Source organism: Dendronephthya gigantea, unplaced genomic scaffold, assembly GCF_004324835.1.
Source record: "Dendronephthya gigantea isolate DGI-Jeju-01 unplaced genomic scaffold, DenGig_1.0 000024F, whole genome shotgun sequence".
Taxonomy (NCBI): domain Eukaryota; kingdom Metazoa; phylum Cnidaria; class Anthozoa; order Malacalcyonacea; family Nephtheidae; genus Dendronephthya; species Dendronephthya gigantea.
This window is the reverse complement of record NW_021163034.1, coordinates 1,540,001-1,565,847: the sequence shown is the minus strand read 5'-3', so window position 1 is coordinate 1,565,847 and position 25,847 is coordinate 1,540,001. Positions and strand designations below refer to the sequence as shown.

Genomic DNA, 25,847 nt, shown 5'->3' with positions numbered 1-25,847 from the left:
TTTCAACATTTGCCACTTATTTCACCGCCGAAATTGTACTCGAAATCTCCAACATAACGCAACAGATATGAAATAACTCTTCTTCTCTTAAGCTGCGTTTACACGGTACCATCCGCTTGTCACAACATCTTCGTTTTCATTATGAAGCCACGATTAGTGAATGCTTGTTAACTTCGAATGGCATATTTATTCAGAGCTCGGAAATTAAAAACTGCACTGTCTTCCATTAACTTCATAATTTCGGCCAAAATGGTGCCCATCACGGCTCGTCTTGAAATACTTGGAACATTTAAGCCCATCTTCCGACACTAGCTTCCACGCAACTTGCCACTTTTTTCGCACACTTTTCCGACAATTCCACGTAGTATACTGAACAAATAATAATATTTATAGGTTGAATAGTATTTTTTATTTTAGCGCTAAAAAAATTGCAGTACTCTTTTGCCATAATTAACACTCGGTGTATGACGGTCATTCAGTTATATTATATACCCAGTATTTAAACTGAATATATGCTGCTTGTTTATATATTTGCTTCTTAGTTGAGCAATATTTCTGAGGTCCTGGTAGTTGCAGAAAGAGTACTGGAAACTACCGTGGTCCGTGGATTATATAAATATAATCTAAAAATATGTTTAAAAGCCTTACAATCTTGGTCAAAATTGAAGGCTTTTTCAATGTTCCAAAAACCAATCAAATGTGCTAAAAACCAAAGGAATTAGCCTCAGGAAACAGTTAACGTCATTTTCAGCATGTTAACACAGTTTTAGAAAATTTTGAAAATTTTGAAATTTTGAAAGGGGGTCCCCTTTTTATGGCCAAAATTGAAGAATAATTCAATATTCCAAAAACAAAAAAAAACATCCCCAAACAAAATTAAGGGGTACCCCTTACCCTTTTGGCCAAAATTTTTTTTTTGACGACTTTTTAAAATTTTCTAAAAAGCATTAACATGCTGAAAATGGCTTTAAATATTCATTAAGACTAATCACTTTAGTTTTTGAACATATTTGTTTTGTTTTTATAGAACATTGAGAAATTCGTCATTTTCGGCCAAAATTATAAAGGGATATTTGGCCAAAATTGACGATTTTTAAAAAAAAATTCAAAAATGTCTTGAAAATTGCTTAAAATATTTACTGATCGAGACTAATCTCTTTGGTTTTTGAGCATATTTGTTTTTTTTTAATTTGAAAATTTCGTAAATTTGTTAAATGTACCTAATTCAGGGTTGCCAGATTTCTGAAAAAGCGCCAAACATTGTTGCAGTCGACCCTTTGGCCTTTGATTGGGCTTGGTTTGAAACAAACTCGGAAACTAATTTTTTCAATGTGTGATTCACAGCTATGCTTTTCTATCTTATCTGAGTCTTTCTTTTCCCTCATGATGAAAACATTTTTCCCAAGCAGGCTTCGGAACCATCAACATGCCAGTTGCGAGACCATTACCATCCACCTCCCATTTGCGAGACCACCAGTTCCTCAGGCAAGGAAGGATCTCCGGCCATTGATTGTGGTTCTTCTGTTACCCTCTTCAACCTCAATACCTTTATAAATTCAGTTCCGCAGATTAGCAATCGCGCAGGCGCCTGCATCGTTGCAAACTTCGGGAGTTTATCGGCCGAGATTTTATTATTAATTATAATAATAAAATCTCGGCCGATAAACTCCCGAAGTTTGCAACGATGCAGGCGCCTGCGCGATTGCTAATCTGCGGAACTGACGAACATGATGCATGGGGGCCGCATATAGAGTTACATGTGACATAGCACAAATTTCGTATCGTATAACACACTCGACCGTTTAAAACAATTCAAACCTTCGACTGTTTAAACATACGAATTTATATGCTGCGATTTAAAGCAATACACCCTCTCGAAATCACGATGCTGTCCTCAGCAATGATCTTAGTTTTATTCAGCATATTGCTGCCAGCGCTTACGGGTGAGTATTCCTCGAATTTTTTAATAGATTGCGCGAATGACATGCAGTGATTCAAAACCATGCAAACGCGATTTCCTCAGCCTCATGCCTTTGTTATTTTTGTGTCAAAATAACTCAAATTTATTTCCCTTATTTCTTTGAAGCCCCGACGACAAAGCCAGATGTGCCCGTGGCTACGGTAGGTATTGTATTTTATTGAGTTTTGAAATCGCTCATCGTACAGACTACAACAGGACAAAGTTCGGTTGTAATTTAACTTATTAGTCGCCAAGTTAAGGCCTTTCTGCTATAAAACATTGTAGTATTTCACATCTTTCGTTTAACATGGTAATAAGGTATTGCATACGTATATGTCATTGATAAATATTAGTCGCTATTTGCAACAATATCTGAATTCATCAGCAATGTGACTTGCGATTCAATTAGGATAACATTTGTAAACATTTTGAATTGATATTTGTTTTGTAGCACTTACAGATCTTAGCCTCTTGCTTTTACTTTCATCTTATCTTTGCGATTTAAACGTAAATGAATGGCAAGTATCAGGAAAGCGAAAAAAAGCATGAATGCAATTTACACCGAAGCGAGATGTTCGCGACAAATGCTGACAAACATCGATTCGATGCCTCTGACATTTGAAAGCAATTCTCTTAGTCGCCACGGACGGAACTCTGGAAGGCGTTGCTTGTGGGAGTAGGCGTCAAATCACAAATAATATTCAGGGGGATTTAGCTCTATCAGAATTCTTTCTGGAAATTCCGTAATGTGGTTGCTAATCTTACTTACGCGGTAGTAAATATATGATTAATTCTAAATAAAACTGATCCTGGAGACTATATAAAACAAGTATAATCTATAGCAATGTAACAGGGCCTTACATGGGTGCTTGGGTGGTACAATAGAGCTCTCGATAAAAAACCTTTCACTTAGAACTCGCGACATTGTCTGCCTGTTCTCATTTTTCTCAAGTTTGTAAAACAAATTGATTGTTAAACAGACACACTAGTGATATTTTATGACAATCATCATAGACACCTGTAGGCTGTAGCGTATCAAGGTGATTGTTACTTCTTACCACTCGGATGAAACCTGAAAGAAATCTTGTAATTCAACACGGGTTCATCCCACCTGCAGAGGTGACATTTAATGTCGGCCTCACAATCCGATCACATGCCTAAAAAATAAACATTTTCAAATTGCTACACCACAAATGCATATTGCGATCATATATAGAGAACTTAGAACGCTACCGCGTGCAAAATTATGAACTTACAAACTTGTTTTATTTGCAAAAGATACAAGATGCATTAGCTATTAGATCTATTAGATATTATCTTTTTTTCACACTGATTATGCATGATTGAGATTCCTCACCATCAGTGGAAAAGCACTGCTTAATTTTTTTTTATATATACCTTATGTGGCATTTGTTCTTTCTTGAACACGTTTCATAGAATACTCTGACCCCGGCAGTTCGGTAATTTTCAGTTTGAAAAATGTTCCAATTAGGACGTTTCCATGCAAATCCTTTCTGAGGTGGATGAATAGTGCTCATAATTTAACATCAGGACACCACTGAAGTCGTAGACGATATTACAGGAAACATGAAAAGTTATCAATCAAAATCCAATATGGCTTCTTTTTCTTAACACAATTAAACTAACTTTTCACAGTTTCCATGCATATTACATTTTCTGAAATCATATTTTCGCATAGCAGTTACAAGAACCCTGTATATTTGTTTTGAAAGCATGTTTAACTTCATACAGGAAAAAGAGAATGAAAACAAGGAATTTATTTTTCGTGTTGCGAAGACAGTAGCAAGCAAACTATCAAGAGACGATCCACCGTCAAAAATTGAGAGTCTCGTGAATGCAACGGCCACACATCTAGCGAAAAAGATGAACGCAAGTCTAGAGCATGTCGACGAGTTTAAAACAAATCTTTTAGCGGCAGTGGTTACGGTAAGTAAAGCATATACTGTGGAGGAATGAGTTATATATTATAATATAAACTATGCATTTGTCTCTAAGAAAATCCTCCAGGGGCCGGTTGTTCAAAAGGCGTTTAGCTTAAACCGTGGATAAGCCAAATTTCAAAAATACTCTCATACATCTTGTGAATACCTGCACCTTATGGATTGAATATGTATTATCATTGAGAAATAAACTATTTGCATCGAAATATTTCAGCTCATGTAGTTCAATAAATAGATAATTTTGTTTTCCATTTTGAACTTATCCACCGTTTAAGCTAAACGCCTTTCGAACAACCGGCCCCAAGTTATAATCAAAAGCAATATCGTCCTTCTTTACTCAGTTTTCAATTACTCCGTCTTAACTTTCCCAGGGCTATCTTTTATCTTTATCGAGTTTCCTCCTTCTTTGCAGATTATTAACAACCGCGAAGTGAAATATGAGCAACAAGCGGACAGATCTTTGCATCCTGGACCCAAAAATGTTGACCAAAGCAAAGTCGTGCAAGCTTTGGAAGAGCTACTAGAGGCACCGTTAATAAGTGGTTTTATTTCCCCAGAACAAGTGAGTTTCAAAATATATGCGATTTTCTTCTTTTGATAGATGTGAACGAGTAATAAGTTATGAATGCTCTAACGTGTAAGAGCTCCTATTTGAACATCCGTAACTAATTCACTCGTTCGTATCTATCAAAAAAGATAATCGCACATGAAATGGCAGCAAGTGTAAACGGGCCTTGTTACATGATGCAATTTTTCTTGCAACTTGCAATGCAATTCTGCTTTTGAGAGATGTATATTTGGGAACAACGAAATTTTTGTGTTTATTACACTTCATGCACTTTTCTTCTGCAAGACTCTTCACTAATTTACATCTCTTAGAAGTAGAATTGCATACAAGTTGCAAGAAAAATTGCACCGTGTAACATGGCCTTAATACTGTCATGATTTTTTGATCAAAGGGAATATCTTTTTATTCGATTTATAGGAGAAACATATGATCAGAAGTGGCATCGAGGCATTGTCTGAAGACTTTGGGATTTCTAAGCAGACAACAGAGGACATAATTGCAACTATGATAGAGCATGTTCAGCAAGATGTCAAGAGTTTTTCCAAGTCAACGAACAAAAACAACGCGGGCGAACCAATGTCGGACAAGGACAAGATCTTGGGACTGGAAAAAATGGTGGAGGACAAAGTTACCAAAGACAATTTGAATCTCGATGAGGTTAGTAGCATCATGAGTATAAAAACCAAGCGTTACCAACACATTTTGTATATACCACATTTCTATCGTAGATGAAATATCTCGTCAAAGGCTTGGCTGCCGCCGTCGGGTCGCGAAACAAGCTATCCAATGAGAAGACGAAACAACTCGAAGAGAGACTACAGGATGGAGTCTACAAGTTCTTCGCAAAGAGCAAGATTCCAGGTAAGTTTGGCGACATACCATGTGTTAATTTATGAATATTCAATGCTACCAAGTGTAAGCTAGCGTTCACCAAGCACAAACCCACTCAACTATCCGCCCACTCAACCACTAACCCACTTCATCACCACCCACTTATCTACTCAACCACCAGCGCACTCAACCGCCAAATCACTTAATCACCCACTCACTAATTCACCACCTCCCACTCAACCACCCACCCATTCACCCACTCAACCACCCTTCGACTCAACCATCACCAGTATTCCCCTCCCATGGAAATAATCATTCACTTATTTCTACTTCTTTTTTAATATCGCAACAGAAGAAAAGCCATTGGATGCATTAATAAACAATAAGGTGAATGCTATATATTGTGAATCGAATCCTCGTTCTGTTCATGGTAAATATCACCCCCCCCCCATCTTCTATCCATTCTAATAGAATTGCAATGTTAACGCTCTTACAAGCATACAAACCTATCTTAGGAGCGCTCCCCTGCGATTTCGAAAAAGATAATATAACTATAGCGTTCCACCAAAAATTAGAGTTCACCAATCTCAGAAGAGTTGCATAGTTCATAGAACGGAATTTGAGTATTATTGTAAAGAAAAATGTTTTCAACCGCATTGGCCTTGCATTAACAATTTATCATCTGCCAGGATGTTCCTGAAGGTTTTCGCAAAGCTCAAGAAAGCGATAAAAGCGATAAAAGGTACCTGTTCAAGATATTCCTAGATTTTTTCTCTTTTTGTTATGACATCAGACAGATTCAGACAATTTGAAGACGGGAAAAGTCAGAGTTTATAAATCTACTGTCTTTCAAGTGTATTGTGAATTTTGTGAACAAATCTTGAATTAGTCAACGAAATAGTATGGCTTTTACAACCAGTTTAAGGTGGCTCACTACAATTTTTTAAAATATTGAAAACTTGTGGTTTTGATTTAAAATTTTAGCACGAGATTTCTTGGTAAGGAAAAGAAATTTCCCAGATATATTAACCAACATTCTAACAGTCAGAAATTGCCCATAAGCATGACGTCATTACCGTTGTTATGGTAACAATGGCGATTCAATATGGCCGACATTTTACCTATTCACGCATTTTACTCGAAAACAAGTTCGGTTACCCCAATTTCTTATTTTATAAAAAGTTTTCTTACAAAAAAATGGGAAATTTGAGCAAGTTTAAAAAAATTCTATAGATCAAAAAAATTTCTATAACGAAAAATCACGTTTTTTAATTTTTAATAATTTTGGCTCTATAGAATTTTTTTAAACTTGCTCAAATTTCCCATTTTTTTGTAAGAAAACTTTTTATAAAATAAAAAATTGGGGTAACCGAACTTGTTTTCGAGTAAAATGCGTGAATAGGTAAAATGTCGGCCATATTGAATCGCCATTGTTACCATACCAACGGTGATGACGTCATGCTTATGGGCAATTTCTAAATGTTAGAATGTTGGTTAATATATCTGGGAAATTTCTTTTCTTACCAAGAAATCTCGTGCTAAAATTTTAAATCAAAACCACAAGTTTTCAATATTCTTAAAACTGTAGGGAGCCACCTTAAGCAGAAACAATTTCACTTCTTCAGAACGTTTGAAATCGAAAAGAAAGAGAAAAAGGATGACGACTTATATGCATTATTGAATGATCTTGAGGTAAGAAAAATACTGGACCTATTCATGCATGATTATCATCAAGATAATGATCAATAATTGTTTTCGCCAAAAGATCGCCACCTACATCGATAATTCATTGTTGATGAACGTCTTAAAATAATTGTATTACATTAAATGTTTTTTCTTGAAAACATACAATCATAGACAAATTTGCTGGGACAAGCATGAAAGAAATTATCAGAAATTAATTAGTTTTGTCATAATATATCCCAAGCAACTGTACCTACAAACACTTGAGGTTCAATGCATTTATTTCACCTTTTAGAAAAAGTGGGATGAAAATAAAAAATCTGGTGCCAAGAAAAGGTTTGATGGCTTTTAAAAATATTTAACTTTGTCCTAGGACATGCAACATGCATGCATTCACGTATGCTTTGTTTATGACAAATAAACAAAGGAGAAATAATTAGGAGAAATATTGCATGTGGACGGTTACAGACGAGTTTTATTTCACAAATAAACCAAATTTTCTGTGAGAATTTCCTTTCAGGTATAATTGCAAATAAAAGAACAGATAGAACTTGCCAGACGAAAATTTACCAATTTAATTTAATTCTATTTATTTAATAATTTAATTTATATATTATAACGAGCAAAGAGGATGCAGGTTTTCCCTAGCGAAATATTTGGAATAAGATCAGTCAAGTTAAACAAATTCATTCACGCTGTGAAAATTCAAAAAAAACTGTGAGAAGATTTTTTTGATAGCGAACTATTTATCTGCGTGGAAATCCACCCTTAGGAAGAGTTGTCGTGGAACAGTTGCTCGCCCAAAAGTGTGGCATACATAAACTAGAAATGTGTATGTATTTTTTTACTTCAAAGCTCAGATGAATCCAAAAAACAAAAGAAGTATTTAAAAGAAATATTATCGAATTCACTGGCGTTAATGGAGTCATTAGACGAGGAGAAAAAGCAACATCCCGTGACAGAGAAGACGACACAAGCCGATGAGGAAAAGGAAGAGAAAGCAGCGAGAAAACACACCGAGACGCCGACAACCGCTCACACTGAGCCAACCAAAAAGGTTCCGACCACTGAGAAGCATGAAGAACATAAAACAATAGCAACGCCAACAAAAAATCACCAGGATGAATCACATAGTACGAAGGAGCCAATAGAAAAGAAGAATTCATTGTCACATGACGATAATGAACCAATAGAAAAGAAGAGCGGCATATCGGATGAAATGGAAAGACAAATCGAAGAAGCTGAAGCGGAAATTCAAAGGGTACGTTTTTCACGTTCCTTTTAACTTTTAAATTTCCTAAAGAGTTTGTTTTTAAAGTTTTTTTTATGCTTTTCGCCAGGATATAGAGAAACAGCAACGTGAAGAAGAAAAGAAGATGATGGAATTGGACAAGGAGGAAGACGAGAAGGCGAAAGAAAAGAAAAAAGAGAAACCTAAGGTATTGTATATATTGGATAATAGACCTTATAATGACGTCAATCGTGAAATGTCCGATTGTACACGAAATTTGATTGGCTCCACATAACTATCGAGCCAATCAGACTTCGTGTAACATCAGACTTTCCGCGTTTGACGTCATTATGAAAAAGGTCTATTGGATAAGGTGATCTCGTGCTCAAAAAATGTAACTCTCTTTTATTTTCTATTTCCTATTTGTTTTCAATTTATTTCATATTTAATGTAATTTACGATATTTTTCCATTTTCAATTTGTTTTTTTTACATAGAAGCAAGAAAAGAGATTGTTAAGCAAGGCGGATATTGATGCTGGTGAGGAAGAGATTAGGAAGGATCTGGAGAAACAGAAAAAAGAATTGAAACAACCAAAAGAAGCACCGGTATTATGATATGTACTTGATATGCAAAACTAAATTCAATCTCTCTATGAAACGATTTAACGACTTCACCACACAGGTAAGTGTAGTTTAGTAACTTTTTAAACATTGACGGAGAGTGATTTTTTCAAAATCAAGGTGAGCAAGGAAGAGATCGATGCTGCTGAAAAAGAAATTGAAAAAGAACTCGAAGAGCAGGCAAAATCATTACAATTAAAATCCAAGTAAGTACAGTTCAAAATTATATTCAAAATCAACAAGGGAGAATTTCGTTTTAGACAAATCAGCAAGTTTGTTTACCTTTTTCAGTAACCCAATCAGAATGCATAAATTTTGACTACTTCCTGTAAAAAGATACATTATTTACCTTTTTGTATGAAGTATTAAAAATTTAGGCATTCTGATTGGCTTTGCCTGAAAAACTGTAAGTGTAAATATGCCGATTAGTTTAAAACAAAATCTCCCCTTGTTTTCACAATCAGGAATTAACTGGCCAATGCCAATGAATAAGGACGTATGTCCCACAGTTTCTGGGAATTATCCACACTCTTCCTTGGAAATCCACTGAAGACGTTAAATGTCTTTTATATTCCATACAGTCGAAAAACCTCAACTTAAGATTAAAAAGAAACCCGCCATTATTGCAGGTTGACGACAACAACAAGACATCCAAGAACAACGGAACAGAGCCGCTCCGATGAACTAGTAAAACAACTGGATGACTTATTTCAAGATAGCTGAGATATTTCATTATAATGTAAAAAAGGTTTCAAATCTAGATTTTCATATAATCTAGACATAGACTAATAACTAAAGTATTATATTGCAAATAGGATAGAAGAAGATAGTATTTGAATTTTAAATTTTGGTTTAAATTTTACGTATTTCAACTAGTATTAAATTTAAATTGTTGGAATCAATTCAAACGTTTGCAATGTATACGACAAAATTAACTATGGTATGACTTGGGGATTCAAAAACCTCAAGAACTTGACAAATTTAATCAAGAGGGTAGGTTAAACCAATGCTCAATAAAAAGCTAAACCAATGACGCGGAAGTAAATACAAATGAGATATCAAGATTTTTGGCTACTGGGATATTTATATTGGCATAGTTTTCCTGGGCCCTTTGCTTGCTCCATTAGTGAAGTAAACTGGGTCAATGTCATGGATGGCATCGTTCATATTGAATTGACCCAGAGTTTTTGAAAAGTAGTAATTCACCAGGGCTGCGTCCAAATTGAGTTGATGCCCAAAGTCAAAATTAGTTCGTAAAACATGCTGAGCGCAGTGCTTTTTTGAGTATTACAGTATTACTTCTGGAGGTAATACCTGTTCTTGGACACCAGGCCGGACACTCAGTCTATGTGCACACGAACGTCGTTTTTGAGCGTTTTCATTGTCTATTTTACTCTTATGCATATGCATAATACGTTAAATTAGCTTCAATTTCTATTGTAAATTGACGGTGTTTGAAACAAATGAAAACAAATGTGAAAACATTACCGTGTGCACATAATCAGCCTCAGTCTGAACGCGGCCTCAGTGAATTTCACTCAAGAAGCGGCAACGTATTGACTGGTACAAGTTCGATTGTTAATTTGATTCAACGATCAAATAGTTTTGTCCATGCAGTGCCCGTAAGAACAGTTTTTTAAATCAATTGTAACTGACCACGCCTGTGTTACTCTCGTGGATTTACCTAATTCATCTGGAGAATTACACGCAGCACTGCTTCCTAAGATACACCAAAATACGAAAACTCGCAAATGAGTTATTACTGTACAAGGTATATTTTACCTATAATTACATTGAATGTTATTAATTACTGGTCATTAATTCAAATTTTCGGGTGATATAAAATTAATTACAGCAATAACCATTCTGGTGGGCATGCTAATTGAAATTAAGCATAATTTTACAATAAATTTATTATAAATATCGCATTTCCATCTTTCCCCGTTTCTACAATAAAATGTTGTATCCAGGTGACTCACAATGGCGGGAAAAGACTGGGACTAGTTGTGAAATAAAAATCTATTTCTCGGTTGAAACAACTTAATAACTCTTGAAATATACTTCATTTCGGTTTAAAATTTATGTCAGAGCTCGACTGGTTCCATAAGAACAACAAAAGTAAAGATATAATCGATTAAATACTGAAAAATGGATTTCTATTTCTACAATCCTTCTGGGGCCGGTTGTATCAAAGCCGGATATCGCTATCCACCGGATAGTGATTTTTTTAACCGTTCTAAAAATGCTCGAGAAGCGATAAAATTTCAGCTTGGAAGCAACAATTATTAAAGAGGATCTTCGATTTAGGAACACTAAGATTAAATCAAAGTTGTAGCAAATAACGGGCGATTTTGAAGCGATTGAAAAAACCACTATCCGGTGGATAGCGCTATCCGGCTTTCATACAACCGACCCCTGAGCGCTTATTGGCTAAGATCACCTGGATACGATAATACTTGACACTCTTGCAATAATATGGACTATGATGCGTTGGTGATTAAATTGGAATACGTTTGGTTCCACGTGGAGTAAACAAACGTTCAAATGACTATACGTAAGTTTCTGAACACATGATATGTAGCGATTTGCCAACGAGCGACAAAAAAAGCTTGTGCGACAAAGTGGTTATATTGCAAAAAGTTCGCTCAGCGGAACAGACGAGGAAAAATAAAATGGTTCCGACACAAAATGGAAGTTAATAGTAAGGAAATTTCCCAGACTGAAAATTGTAACGAAGTATAAATTTGTTTATATAGCTATACACAAAAGATATTTTGGGGCTGAATGGAGTTAGACTTTCCTTTATCATTTTGAGTAGCACTTATGCCGGTTCTCGTGAAGTAATTGTCTTGACTAGCTTTTTCTGGAGAAGCAGGGGTGAGGGAGAGGTTAAACTTGTTTTACTACCTGGTCTTATAATACACAAAGAGCCAACTGAGAAGATTCACAAAATCAGGCAAACCCCCAAAAGGTCTCTGAACAACCATATGTGTTTCAATGGTTAGGAGGTCAGTGTGCGTCACGTTCTGAATCAATGTTAGTCGTAAAGGAAAGTTGAAAGTAAAGACCATAAACAATGGCGCTCTTTGGAGAATAGATTATAATAAAAATGATTGGAAAATTTCTTTACCATTGTTAACGATTTATCGCAACTATTCGCTGGGCGTGCCACTTGGACCTAAACAAGCTTTTTTGTTCCCTGCTTGCACATCCTGCATCCATCCTAACAAAGAGATGGTAAAAAATAGGTTCTATATTATAATGGCATTTTTCAGCCGCGTAGTTTAAGTTAACCTATTTGTGATTACGCCTTTCGCTGTTCCAAGGACCACTGTGTGTTACACCATCTACACGTTTAAAACTTGTGCCATGTCTTTTCCGCGTCAGGTTTCAGTGGAGATCAATATGTCTTGAAGATTAAAAATAAATACTGTACCGCGTTAAACAGTAACAGCGACCCTGACCGCGTGTCCCGCCGTGTCCTCTATTGTCTTTGGTGTCCTGTCCTGTTCAGTATCCGATCCCGCGCCAGAGACAGGACTATCTGACCTCGACTCTTCTGGACTATCTCGATTTGAGTGGCCACTATCAGCTGAAGCTGTCCTTACCCGCATTGGGTATTGTTCCGTAGTACCCCTATCAGGGGGGTTACTCTGTCGTTCTCTAAGATTACCATGTCCGATATTGTTCAGTACCCAGGGATTCTCTTGGTCTTCATTTACTGGTGACGGCGAGTTCTGATTGGGACTTGACGTTCCAGAGCTTTCACTGCTGAGTTGACTCGCCCCCGGGTTTTCAACCCCGGGCATTTCACCCTGGGTACTTTCTACCACCGTGACATCATCCATGGCGTCTTCGCGGATAGGCGCGGAGATATCCCCGTTGGCTAAGCCAGGGTAAGGAGGAGGGGGGTACTCCGGTATATCGTCCCATTCGTCACTAGCTATGGTGGGCGTAAATGATTGACGATGAAGTTGGGGTGTGGCCGATCCAGCAGAGCTCGCTAAGGAGCCGACGTGTTGGTTCAGCAATGCTCGTCTATGCAGCGAGAGGTGTGGCGTGGTTTCGGGAGTAGCGTGAGGGGTATCTTGGGGCGTGGGTGGATACAGGTCAGGGCATGCCATGACTGAAATAACAAAAGCTATGGTAGCTCAAGGGTTCAACGAATCGTTGTGTCTTGAACAAAATTTCGAAAAAAAAATCAACCTTCCTCCAGGAGGATTATATGGAGAATTTTCTTAAAAAATGGGACCATTGCTCTTTATATTTTTTATACATCACATAATGTATCGTAAAACTCTTCTTTTCGCAGTAACTCAGTTTTATCCAACTTTCTGGTCACCTGGATAGAGCTGGTATAATTTGGTAGCCAGAATTGATACGTTTGCTAGTATCTATTTGAGTAAAGTCCTCTTTTTTCACCCTAAACCTTCCTTGAATATAGGAAATTCCCCCTGGTAATACATGCATACCCCCACACCCTTTGTAGCTGTTTCGGTTGCTCTTTCCAGCTCTACTGACGAATATTTCAAATTTTAAATATAGTTTAATAGGAGAATGGTCCAATTTGTAGAATTTTGTTCACATGAGGGTGCACAGTTGATTTATCCGACTGTGAAATGTAGTGTTAAGGTTGTGCGTTTTAGTCGTCAATAAATAAAAAACAGGTTTCATTTTCCACATAAATGAAAATGGACATGCAATAAATTATTTAGTGAAGTGGCATCATCAAACCTGCATCATAAGACGGTGGAGCATTATCAGCGACCACGTCTGGTCCAACATCTTCCTCCTCCTGGCAGCTGGCCGAGGCCACGGTCCTACGTCTCGAATCTCTTTGGTTACTTCGTCTTGCGGAGATTATAGTGAGGCAGCTGAAGAGGGTGAACAGTGCTATGCATATCGCGCCGACGACAACGCCGACATACTGGATGTCGCCAACGTCCGTTGTGGGTGTATCTAAATACATATCGTTATAGCTCATTCAACAAACAAGATTTTTTTTTCGCAAAAAAATTTTTCGTCTGTTTTTACACATTTTGCATGTGCGCTGTTACAATGTGCAATTTCCCATGGAACTTGGAATGCAATTATAAATTTGAGGGATGTTAATTTTTAGAGTGTTCGAAATGCTACGAAAACGTTAGCATATCGCATTGAACTCAAAATCGCATTGAATTCAAAAAACTTTTGAGTTCTTTTGACTTCAATGGCATATCGTAAGAAATGCGCGTATTTGACAACTTTAGATGCCATTGCAAGTGGCAAGGAAAGTTGTATAGTGTAAAACCGCCTTAAAGGCTGACAGTACTGAAGATATAGTTATCATTTATAGACCTGGAGCGAGGGGAATTCGACGAAATATTACCCCCAAGGGAAGATATATCCCGAGGGCTTCGCCCGAGGGATATATCTTCCCGAGGGGGTAATATTTCGTCGAATTCCCCGAGCGGAAGGTCTATAAATTATATATTATATCGAAACAATGTGTAGGCAGCGCAAAAGCTGGGTGAAATGGCTTCTTTTGCCTCCATTTTGAAATTGTTGACAACCTCGAGTCGTGTGCGAGGCATCCACGCGTGGTACACGCAAACTCGAATACCCCGCTGCAGCGGGGTATTCGACTTTTATAGCATAATGTGAAAAAATTCGATGGAACTCCATGATTAATTTACTGATCACGTGGTACAAATCGAGCTTTCTGATTGGATGATTTACAGTTGAGATATAATATTAGACATTATAGCAGTATAGCTAATATGAAAAATACACAGTAAGATATTTTCCATATTTTTACAAGTGAAGATATCGATCACGTGCTCATTTCCCGCCAAAACCTGTGCGTTTACAACATAAAAATGGCGAGGTTTGAAAACGCCACGCGAGTAAAAATCACGTAAGATCAGTTTTGACATTTAGTGAAACATGTGAATTTTATCTTTTAGTTGCCATTTTCTTTTACTAACTGATATTGATAATAAAAAAATGTTTTTCTGAACTTACAATAACCCGAAATTGGTGGAGGATTAAGGTCTATTCTATTTACACAATGCGATTAGTCATATACGACTCATATCCTGGCGAGCTATACGACTCGTATCATGTATTCCAATACAATAAATACGTTTAAGGATATCACATTTTAAATTTCGTTATGAGCAATCGTTTTCATACGTTTGTATCTAGCCCGTTTAGCTTAAACGGTGGATAAGTCAAAATTAAATAACACTCTCAGGTCTCTCTTGAATGAGTCAACTTGAATATTATGCACTGAATATGTAGTTGTAAACAGTATCTTTGTATTAAGGTTAAAAACATTTAGTTTGCTTCTTGAATAAAACGATAGACTTGATTTTTATTTTGAACTTATCCACCGTTTAAGCTAAACGGGCTTGATACAACCGGAACCCAGGATGAGAATCGCATACGACTAGAGGTTTAAAGGGTCTTAATTTCGAGTGGAATTATATCCACTTCAAATTCAAGCCAGGAACAGTTGATGGAAAAATGAGTCAACTATAGGTCCTCCGGCAGGAATCGAACCTACACTTGACTAATTTTTCCATCATTTGTTCCTGGCTCGAATTTGAAGTGCGTATAACTCCACTCGAAATTAAGACCCTTTAAACCTCTAGAATTTACCAACATCGAGTTAAGTGCCAAAAATCATAATTGGTATACGACTAATCGCATCCTGTCAATCGGCCTTTAGATGTTATGCAACTTTAATGCAAAATAAAACTCACCGTTTAGTGTTGTCGAAGGTAAAGAAGGTACTGGTGTAGTCGTTTGTTCCACGTCCATCAGTTCCACGTGTAAGCTATCTATCACTACTGCACCTATCAGATGTATCTGGCAGGTGGCATTAAATGAGACCTTGAAGGGAAAGACAAAAAAACAATTGTTTAAGAGATGTCTCCGAATGAACTCATCAACGTGATGCAAACTGCATGTGATGAATTGCTAAGCTCTGTAATGTACAAAAAATTAACCCATCAGGGGCCGGTTATATGAAAGCCGGCGATAGCGCTATCCACCAGATGGTGGTTTTTTTCAATCGCTTTAAAATCGCCCGTTGTTTTCTATAACTTTGATTAAATCTCGAGCATTTTTAGAACGGTTGAAAAAAATCACTATCCGGTGGATAACGCTATCCGGGCCTTCGTACAACCGGCCCGAAAAGCCCAGTGTCCGGTTGTTTGAAAGATAGATAGCGCTATACACCATGCAGATACCGAGTGTTTTTCTCCATAGCTTTAAAATTGACCGTTGTTCGGTATCACCTCTAAACTTTTAAGCTTAAACTTAAACTTTTGTAATCTTAAATCGAGGATCGTGTTAATAATTGTTAGATCCAATGGACTATTTTTTTTCTTTTTATAGCAATTTTAGTAGAAGGGTTGATACTATATCATGAATAACGCTATCCAGCCTCCGTACACCCGGCCCCAGATCTGCGGCAAAACCGCATTATTATTTCCTTCATTGCATATAACTTATGCACTTTCCAAATGTGCTTCTTTTAGAAAGAGGGGGGTGTATTCAATCGAATCAGTCGAACAGTAGATATTTCAACAGTTGTTAATTATGTTTAGTATAATTATACAAAGGTGATTAGTGAAAATTCTGGCCTCGGATAGGTCGAGCTATCTTGGATTATTACGCGATAATCACCTAAGCGGATTTTTCAAAATGGCGGCGAGTTGTTTTTGCCAAAGTGACAGATGAAGAAATGCGTTATTTTGAATTATACCTAAAAGCACAAAAAAGAAGTGAAAAAATTAGGGTAGAAAACTACTTTACAGAACCGCTTTTCAGCTTTGTTTTATTGTTTTATTGAAAAACATTGTTTTATTTAAATCGCTGTAAAACTGTCCACATATTTGTTTACGTTTGTAAAACATGTATTTTCTACAACAGATTCGCTTTCTCAATAAATCACCTTTGTAAATATACTAAATGCTTACACCGTAATTATGCTTTCAGCGTAATCATGCTTTCAGTGATATTCACCTCGCCTTCGGCACAGAGCATACAGAGGTTTGACCTTGCATTAATTATGCGTTCCTAGCGGCCATGTTGTTAGCCAGTGCACTAAAGAGGCCCTATCCCCCCCGAACATTATAAATAGCCATCGCTATATAAATAAACAGATCGCTCCCACTTCTATACTCTTCTAAAGGATAAGAACTAACAAAATCTGGTTTTTAGAAAAAAATTAAGCAACGTTTTTGTCAAAAATACGATTTCTCCAGATAGTTCTGTCTCGGCTGTTTATATTCCATACATGTGTTCAAGCCGCCGCCATATGCATGCTTTCCCGGGGGGAGAAGGCCTCTCTTGAGCGCACTGGCTAAGCCAGGGGTACGCAAATTTAATGGCAGTCAAACCTCTGTATGCTCTGTGCCTTCGGCGAATAATTGTTAGTTATTATTTATTTCAAATAATAAACAACCTCTGATTGGATAATAGCCATGTGTGAAATCATAGACAATCCAAAAGACAAAGTATTTTTTGAAAAATCCGCTTAGGTGATTATATCGCGGGTCGCTCGACCAATCAGAGATCAAAATTTTCAATAATCACCTTTTTCTTTTGGATTGTCTATGGTGAAATCGTCATGTCCAACGTTTGACTTCATAACGTGTGATACGACATTTTTCTTGCACGTTGCTACGTCATAACGTGTCATAAATAGTCTTGTTATATAGGTTCTGTGTATTTTAAATGTGATTGGTTCATTTGTAGTCACATGATTTTAAATAAATGCAATGTTTCCCGCCAGGGAAACAAGTGAAAAATTGTTGCCCGCTTCTTGACATAACAAAGTAAAGTGGGTTTCTTTTTTAAATGAAATTGTTGTGTAACATGTATGTTTTCGTTCCTATATAACAAAACACTTAATGTACACTACTTCGGGAAATAGGGAGTTTTGTTTTCCCTCGAGTCTCATTGTTTCCCTCGACTTCGTCTCGGGAAACATTCAGACTCTTGGGAAAACAAAACTCACTGTTTCCCTCGGGAGCATATATTAAGTGTATAGTATCCCACGTTTGACGTCGTACCAATGGCGAAGACATCAACGTCCCAAGGGAGCGGGAATGTGAAATCGACACAAATTCGAGCGAACAATTCAAAGTTGTAAATTTGTAATGTTCATTCTTTTAAATAAATAATAAAACAATTATTGAATTCGGTTTTCAGATGATATGAAGAATTATCAAGCCTTAGTTTGTCATTATCAACCACAGCCTTCGGCTTCGGTTAATAATGACAAACGTCTTCGGCTTGATAAATCTTCATATCATGTGAAAACCGAATTCAATAATTATTAAATATTCCATGGTTTTTAAACCCACCTTAATCCTATTACGGGTATAATAGCGGTCACAAATGTCATGTTTTTCATCATCTTGAACGCTTTCAAGCTGGCGAGAATTAAGCAGCAAGACTATTTCTGTGTTCCATATATTACGTGCACGATACGTGATGCAAATTCTTCCGGGAACTTGGTCACCAGGTTTCAGGTCATGGAATGCTGTTAGTGAAGCGTACGGTCGGGATGTTGACGAATCTGTGTTTTGCAAGAGTGTATATCTTGTTCCTAATAAATTTAGGAGGAAAATTAAAATGAATAGAAATAATGAACTTCAGTATCCGCGTTTTTATTACGCAGGGTTTTTATCACTGGGGGTTTCAGTACCCAGGGTTTAAATCACCACTGGAAACTTTGAATTCTGTATAAATATCTTTCAGCTGGTATGCAAATTAACGAGGTACGAGGTTGAATTAACCCTTTTCAAATCACATGGTCTGAAACGGTTAAATTTTCACAACATCTGAAATGGGTTAATTTGCATGCAAACTGAAATGGTCTATTATTAGTTGTAAGTTTCGTCTTTTGATAGAATGTGAATGATAGGATAAGTCACTGATGTTCAAATAAGGGTGCTTCTGCACAGAGCATTCATAACTATAAACTCATTTGCATCTGTCAGAAGTAGAAAACCGCACCTACAATGTTGACACACTGAATCTGGGATAACAAGATGTGGTGGTGGTGGCTGGTCACGTTTTTGTATACTTTTTCCAGCCACCATATTTCAAGTAGCAAAATGGCAACAAGAGCCTTCAAAACTTGGCCTCTGCAGTTTGTCAAGGAGAGGTTGTATAAAGTGAATGCAAGTTTTAAACTGTTTAAAAAATTTGAGACCAATAGTCTTGACATTGCAACCATCATATTTGGATTATTAAGTATGTGATTATGAAGATTACCTAATTTACGCCAAAAACAATCTCTACCACGAAAACTCTTCCAAGAGAGCTGCAGTGCTAAAATGAAGATAGAAAACAAAATGTACTTATCCACAAATCAGATTTCCCAATGTCAATGAAATTGCATATATTTTACTATCACACATTATGCCAACTCACAATGTTCAGAGCAATTTAAATATTACATAAATTAGCTTATAGGTATACCACATAAGTATTTAATATTGCAAAGCCACTGATGAAGGAACGGGTTAACAGACCGAAAGCATTGCGATATTAAATATTATGTGGTGTACCTACAAGCTAATTTACTTATATGATGTCACCATGCAAACATACAAGAACATGAATTCAAATATTGTTCATTCACCCTGAATGGACTGTTCAAAAGATGGGTTTAGAAAAATTCAAAAAATCAAACATTTTACAGTTTATTTCTCATTTAAGTCAAGATCAGAAAAGCTATTCATAGATACATTAAATAAAATACATAAAGCACCAATTAGGCTTTAAACAACTGTCCTCTCTACAGTTAAGGTTTTGTACAGAAAATCACCTGTTAATACTGTATATTAGCTGTTATTATATTAGCTGTTAATATCACACATTAGGGTGAACAATTACTAATTTCATTTGACCTTTCTCCATTGCTAGAACTGGCAATATTTATTTTTTACAAGGTCTCTGCTACTAACGTTTTGCTAAGATTTCACTTAAATAAATGGCTTTTTGAAATATAATGCCCTTGAAACATAATCAACTTGTTAATAATGCAAGTCTCACAAAACCTAGACATCACTACATACCACACTTTCTGTGAAAATTGCTATGACAATAGTATCTCAAGAAGCAATGATTTTGACTTTCCCTCTCAGTGAAAGGCAAGTGGAAATTTTGTACCAAACACATTGCCCCTTTTTAGCTGACGGAGATTTTGAAGGCAGCAAAAACTTATCTCCTTAGATTTCTTCATTTTCCCTATTTGGTTTCAATACCATTTCTCTGATAGAAATGAGACTTTTCATACATTGAATACACATCAAATATGCAGTTTTTTTACATATCATATATTGCTTGGCTATTTCTCATTCTTTGGATATATGGAGATTTTGACCTGACCTAAACACAAGGGCAGGCACCCAACAGAGACGGAGATATACCCCATCAGGTTTGAAAAACCATCTATTTATATTACCAGAAAATAAATAAATGGACTATGTACCTAAGTAATCCTTTGCAATGAATTTTCAAGACAAAACAATGATCCTGCATTTCTGAATACATTTTTAGCTGGTCATTCTAACATTGCATGAATAATTCTATAGCATCTCGTATAAACCAATAAACATATAAAAAAATGTTGAACAGTAATCGACTCCCTAATTTCAAACTTGATGTCCAAATGTTTAACTTACTTCCTTGAGGTATACCTTATATTTTGTCAAAACCCGACAAAACGACGGAATCTACATACTGACACGTTGGTACGATTTATTATGACTTTGGACGTAGATTTGGGGTGTTCACGCGATCAATAAAGATTTTTTGACCCGACCGCGATTTCAATGTTGTGTATTTTAAATGGATTTTATAGCGATGAATATAAAGTATAAAGGCAGCTGCACTGGGATAAAAAACTTGTATGTAGTCTAAGATTGCACGCAGTCATGGAAAAAGCAGTCTCCTTATTTCCCCTTATAATTGTGAAGTGTCTACGTTCTTTTGCACTTGCGTTTCAAAATTGCGAGTCAAACAAGGAGATTTACAGGCGAGAAAATTGGTCAACTTTAGCGGCGATATTTAAAAAATTACCGGCTTCGAAATCGATTTTAGGCTAGCGATAACGAAAATCATTACATCCCCAACGCGTAGCTTACCTTCGGCGTGAAATATGATCAAAATTACGACAAGGAATTTACGGCATTGTTGGATTATGCCGTCTGACATGTCCCAAAACAAGCGACGATTATTTATCCTTTAAAAGTCACTCTCAATATGTTTACTCAGTCTACGTCCAGAAGTGTTTCACGAGATGATCCTCCACGACATCCCAAAAGCCAAAGACGAAGCAAAATAATACGCTCTACGCGTCGAAGCAATGGGAAAACTAGCGGTATTTATAAACTGACGTAAAATTTATTTTTACGAAGTGGCTATTCATACGGCACCCGTATCGATAAATCACTGTGCTATTCGTACGGCACACCACTGCACATGCGTACTACAGGAAATCAATCGTTTACATTTACATAATACAAATACGAAAAAGTATGAGTATTTAAATCGACTATCGTACTAACGATATTTTAATTTGTATGTAAATCCAGACGTCTTCGAAAAATGGCTCATATTTTGAGCGGCTTGATAAAATATACGTGTTTTATAAACACACACAAATACGAGCAATACTCCCTAGTACTACAACGCACGATTTCAAGCCACTTGCGTCAACATTTCACTACCAATGCTGTAGTTTAAAATGATGTAAGATACCTTTTAAAATAAAAATAATAGTTTTATCACATGTCTTTTGTCCTCCCGTATCCCAACTTGATCTTCGTTATTCGTACGGCACATTGTTTTGAATGTATTATCTTCATCTGGCCCTGTCAGCGTCCTAGGTACTAACGCGCCAAAGCGCGGGAAATGCAAATATTGTACCGAGCATTATTAAAAATATTTGTATTATTGTATACTTGATGTGTCACTATCTAAAATGTGGACAAAGAAATTTAAAGGTAACTTTTATTTTTTAACTTTTTGGGAGTAATTGTATTATTTGTGATATTTTACAATACAATTTATGCAATTTTTTCTAAAATATAGTAATTTTTAAAATTTAACACTTGTTTTTCTTAATTAACCCCTCTAGGAAAAAGAAACTTTTTCTTGCATAATAAAGAAGTTGATCCAGTTTTGAAGGTAATTTGGATCTGGATTCTCTGGACCAACTGATGGCAGTGTGGGGGAGGTAGTGGCAGGGGCTTGTGTACAGTGGCATAGCCAGCCTGACAATTTGCAAATATTTCTGTGTTCATAGATCATGAAAACTATCAATTTCTAAAAAAATGAATAATGATAATCATAAAATTTGCATAGCATGACCAAATTGTCAGGATGGCTAATTGCTACTGCTTGTGTACAAATAACTGCCACATTTGCATATCTAAACATTGCTAATTATTTGTATTATTATATTACATCAAATTACACAATTTTACTTAACTCTCAAAACAAATGATGCATGGGACCTGGGCACCCTAGTAATCATGTTATACTGGGTCTTAACCCAACCCAGAAATACATCACTTTAACCTCTGCTTTCTGTCATTAAGTCAAGCTATACTTCATTTAGGAAATCATTGACAATGACAAATTTCATAAACTTGAGCGAGGTCCAAGATCCTAGATGATACAATCAATATATACAGAGTAAAGAAACACTTCTCAAACAGTGCCTGGCAAACACTGCAATTGCTGATAAAGAAAATAAAGAAAGAGAAAACATGGGACTGCAAAGCATGTTCCAAAGAGCTGAAAAACAACAAAGCAATTGGCTGTGATGTATGTTTAGAGTGGTACCACCTGAAGTGCACTGGAAAGGCAGAAGCACCAAAAGCAAAAACCTGGGTTTGTCGAACTTGTGTAAAGGATCATGGCCATGAAGCATAACATGGCCATGAAGCATAACATATATATATATATATATATATATATATATATATATATATATATATATATATATATATATATATATATATATATACAAGAATAGAAAGTGCTCAATACAAGACAATTTTGTAGAGCATTTAATTAATGTTTTCATTACAATTTTTTGAATGAATTAGTTGCTACTTCAAGTTTCATGCAACAAGGCAATATATTGATTGCTTGTTGCATGAAATGTATTGAAGTAGCAACTTATTCATTCAAAAAATTGTAATGAAAACATTAAATTATATATATATATATATATATATTTAATTTAATGTTTTCATTACAATTTTCATTACAAAGATCACATGATCCATGCAAAATATTTTGCTTATAATCAAACTTATATACTTTTAGCAAAATGATTATAAGTAAAATATCTACAGTAAAACCATAAATACGTTAGACTCATTTCAATTGAAGCAAAGTGAATTTACTTTGTTATTTTCCGTTGTGTAACATCGAACAATATTTTTTCTAGAGGGAGGCTACCCTTAATTGCCAGCTCAATAACAGGTTAAAATCCATTTAATATTGTATGCATATTAACCCTGGTATTCTTTTAATGTTCTACATGTTAAGGGAACACCTCACCTCAGTCTCTGTGCCTCAGTTAATAGATATTAATCATATTAAAAATAGGGAAACAGGTTTTAAATGATTACCACTGTGGGTTGCTGTACAGGGTAGAAGCAGGGTTGTGTTATTGGCTTTTAAATCATATCCTTTTCATACATTGTATGTCATTGAACATTAAGAATGACATGGCTTTGTGACATATTTGCACATTGTGTTTTAAGTTTTAGTATACAAAATATACAATATAAATATAACAATAGAGGTGACTATGCAATTACACATACATTGATTGGTAATTATTTATAGAAGGAGGGACTTTCTAATTTGTATTATGTTACAGTAAATAGCCTCCTAAATAAGCTGAAATTAAATGGTGTCCCCCCTTCGTACTATTAATTTTTTTGTTTATCCCCCCCCCCCGCATCAAAAGCCTAACCTATTTAATAGCCATGATGCCTCACCATTCCTTCCCAAGCCACTCCCCCTAGGTAATTTTAAAAAGTGTACACACTTCACTATATTTAAATCTACAGTTTCAATGTAGAATAATTAACTAGAATGACATAATGAAACATAAGATTTTTGCCAAAATATAAATTTTCTTATATTATTATAAATCAAACAATGTGCATGCCGTACGAATAACGAAGGTCAAGTTGGGATACGGGAGGACAAAAGACATGTGATAAAACTATTATTTTTATTTTAAAAGGTATCTTACGTCATTTTAAACTACAGCATTGGCAGTGAAATGTTGACGCAAGTGGCTTGAAATCGTGCGTTGTAGTACTAGGGAGTATTGCTCGTATTTGTGTGTGTTTATAAAACACGTATATTTTATCAAGCCGCTCAAAATATGAGCCATTTTTAGAAGACGTCTGGATTTACATACAAATTAAAATATCGTTAGTATGGTCGATAGGTGTTTTAAATACTTTTAAATACTTTTTCGTATTTGTATTATGAAAATGTAAACGAGTACGCATGTGCAGTGGTGTGCCGTACGAATAGCACAGTGATTTATCGATACGGGTGCCGTATGAATAGCCACTTCGTTATTTTTATGATAAAAGACATTTCTGGCAAATTTCAGGGAGAAATGCGCCCACGGTATTTGCAAATACATATCAGCGGAGGTTGATACTTCACGTTACTTCAATAAGTGAAAAAGTTAATAACATCACAAAAGTGATTTCGTAATCATGGGACGAGGTGTTTGTGACGCAAGTTGCATTTTATGTTTCCCCTCCCTAAATTGGTTTAAAATATATTCCAAAAAACTTTTCATCAAATGTGGTTTGGCAAATGTCAAAAATATACAAGAGAACGTTTTGATGTTTCCACCTCAGGACCTTTTCCTTGTATTTCATGACAACTCTCACGAATTTTTCGGGCTGAGAAGCTGCGCTTTCTCCAAGCTCTCATTTAACTTAACAGCTGCATGAATGTACTAAATCTAGTTATATCAATTTAAATGGATTAGTTAAACTTCGACTTGCATGTGCGTACGCGTAAAACGTGACTGAGCGAGACAGACCCATACTTATTGTCAATTTTTCGGCGATAAAATTGCAATGAATTTTGCTATGAGAGCGAAGAAGCTCAGTTTCATTTGGGTTATGTATTTTATAGTCAGTGCGCTGGCAAATCTCCCGAAGCTCCGGACAATATGTAAATTCGTATTGCGGTCATGACAAAAACTTCTATAGTTGCCTCGTCCTCGATCATTCTAGTTGCCTCGATCGAATGCAGCCCAATAGATGTTATTAGATGAGATGATAAACTTGAATTGCAAATAAGTTTTCTTTTGTCTCAGTTGCACGAAATTCATGATTTGACGTCATGTCCGGTGACTTTAAGATAGATAGATAGTTAGATAGTGTATTAAAATTACTTTGCAGCCCTAAGGCTGAATTGCTTAAGGCTAATAAATCCTGCAAGACTAATTTTTATAACAAAATGTATTGCAAAGTTTTTTAAAATACCTTAAACAATTTTATATATTCGAAATCCGCAAGCATGATACCTATAGGCACTTTAAGCCCTATTAAGCAGCTATTATCATGCCAAAACACGACGTGTGAGCTAAGCATTAGATCTGCAGTTATCGGCAGTGCAATGTAACGTTGCATGTTTGACAGTACATCTAACCGCTTTTGACTCGCGATTTTTCCTCAACCACTTGAGTTTCTTTGTTAAACACTTCGCGGCCCCTCGGAAGCATGTACTAAAAACAATATCACGCCAATGTTTCTGCAACCGTGTTTCCTTTTTCTTACCGAAAAAGTTTGAATTTTAATCTTTACTGAAACTTTACATCACAACTAAATACCTCTAAATACCGAATACACATTTAAATGATGCAAGACAAATTTCTGTCATATTGTATTATTAGACATGCAGTTATCCAATGTCAATAAGTG

General features: G+C 36.0%; 2 protein-coding genes across 3 annotated transcripts; one reads left to right on the top strand and one right to left on the bottom strand.

Annotated features, from left to right (window-relative positions):
• Window positions 1-1,791: 1,791 nt before the first annotated feature.
• LOC114522933 (DNA ligase 1-like) lies at window positions 1,792-10,186 on the top strand. 2 transcript variants are annotated; one of them, XM_028543717.1, is made up of 15 exons: window positions 1,792-1,943; window positions 2,087-2,121; window positions 3,713-3,907; window positions 4,334-4,483; window positions 4,907-5,146; window positions 5,218-5,350; window positions 5,673-5,707; window positions 6,010-6,051; window positions 6,944-7,012; window positions 7,299-7,339; window positions 7,859-8,264; window positions 8,344-8,442; window positions 8,731-8,841; window positions 8,977-9,062; window positions 9,486-10,186. In XM_028543717.1, the coding sequence occupies exons 1-15, from the start codon at window positions 1,847-1,849 to the stop codon at window positions 9,577-9,579; spliced, it is 1,833 nt and encodes a 610-aa protein (XP_028399518.1). In that variant the 5' UTR covers window positions 1,792-1,846; the 3' UTR covers window positions 9,580-10,186. The 2 variants fall into 2 exon arrangements, with proteins under 2 accessions (XP_028399518.1, XP_028399517.1); XM_028543716.1 differs by having other exon boundaries at window positions 6,010-6,062; window positions 6,946-7,012.
• Window positions 10,187-11,091: 905 nt separating this feature from the next.
• Window positions 11,092-21,273, bottom strand: LOC114522916. The gene is made up of 6 exons (XM_028543699.1): window positions 21,009-21,273; window positions 19,132-19,188; window positions 18,216-18,460; window positions 15,603-15,732; window positions 13,591-13,815; window positions 11,092-12,982 (listed from the first exon to the last, which is right to left on the bottom strand). Exons 1-6 carry the CDS (start codon window positions 21,076-21,078, stop codon window positions 12,297-12,299), a joined length of 1,413 nt encoding a protein of 470 aa, XP_028399500.1. The 5' UTR covers window positions 21,079-21,273; the 3' UTR covers window positions 11,092-12,296.
• Between the last annotated feature and the right edge of the window lie 4,574 nt (window positions 21,274-25,847).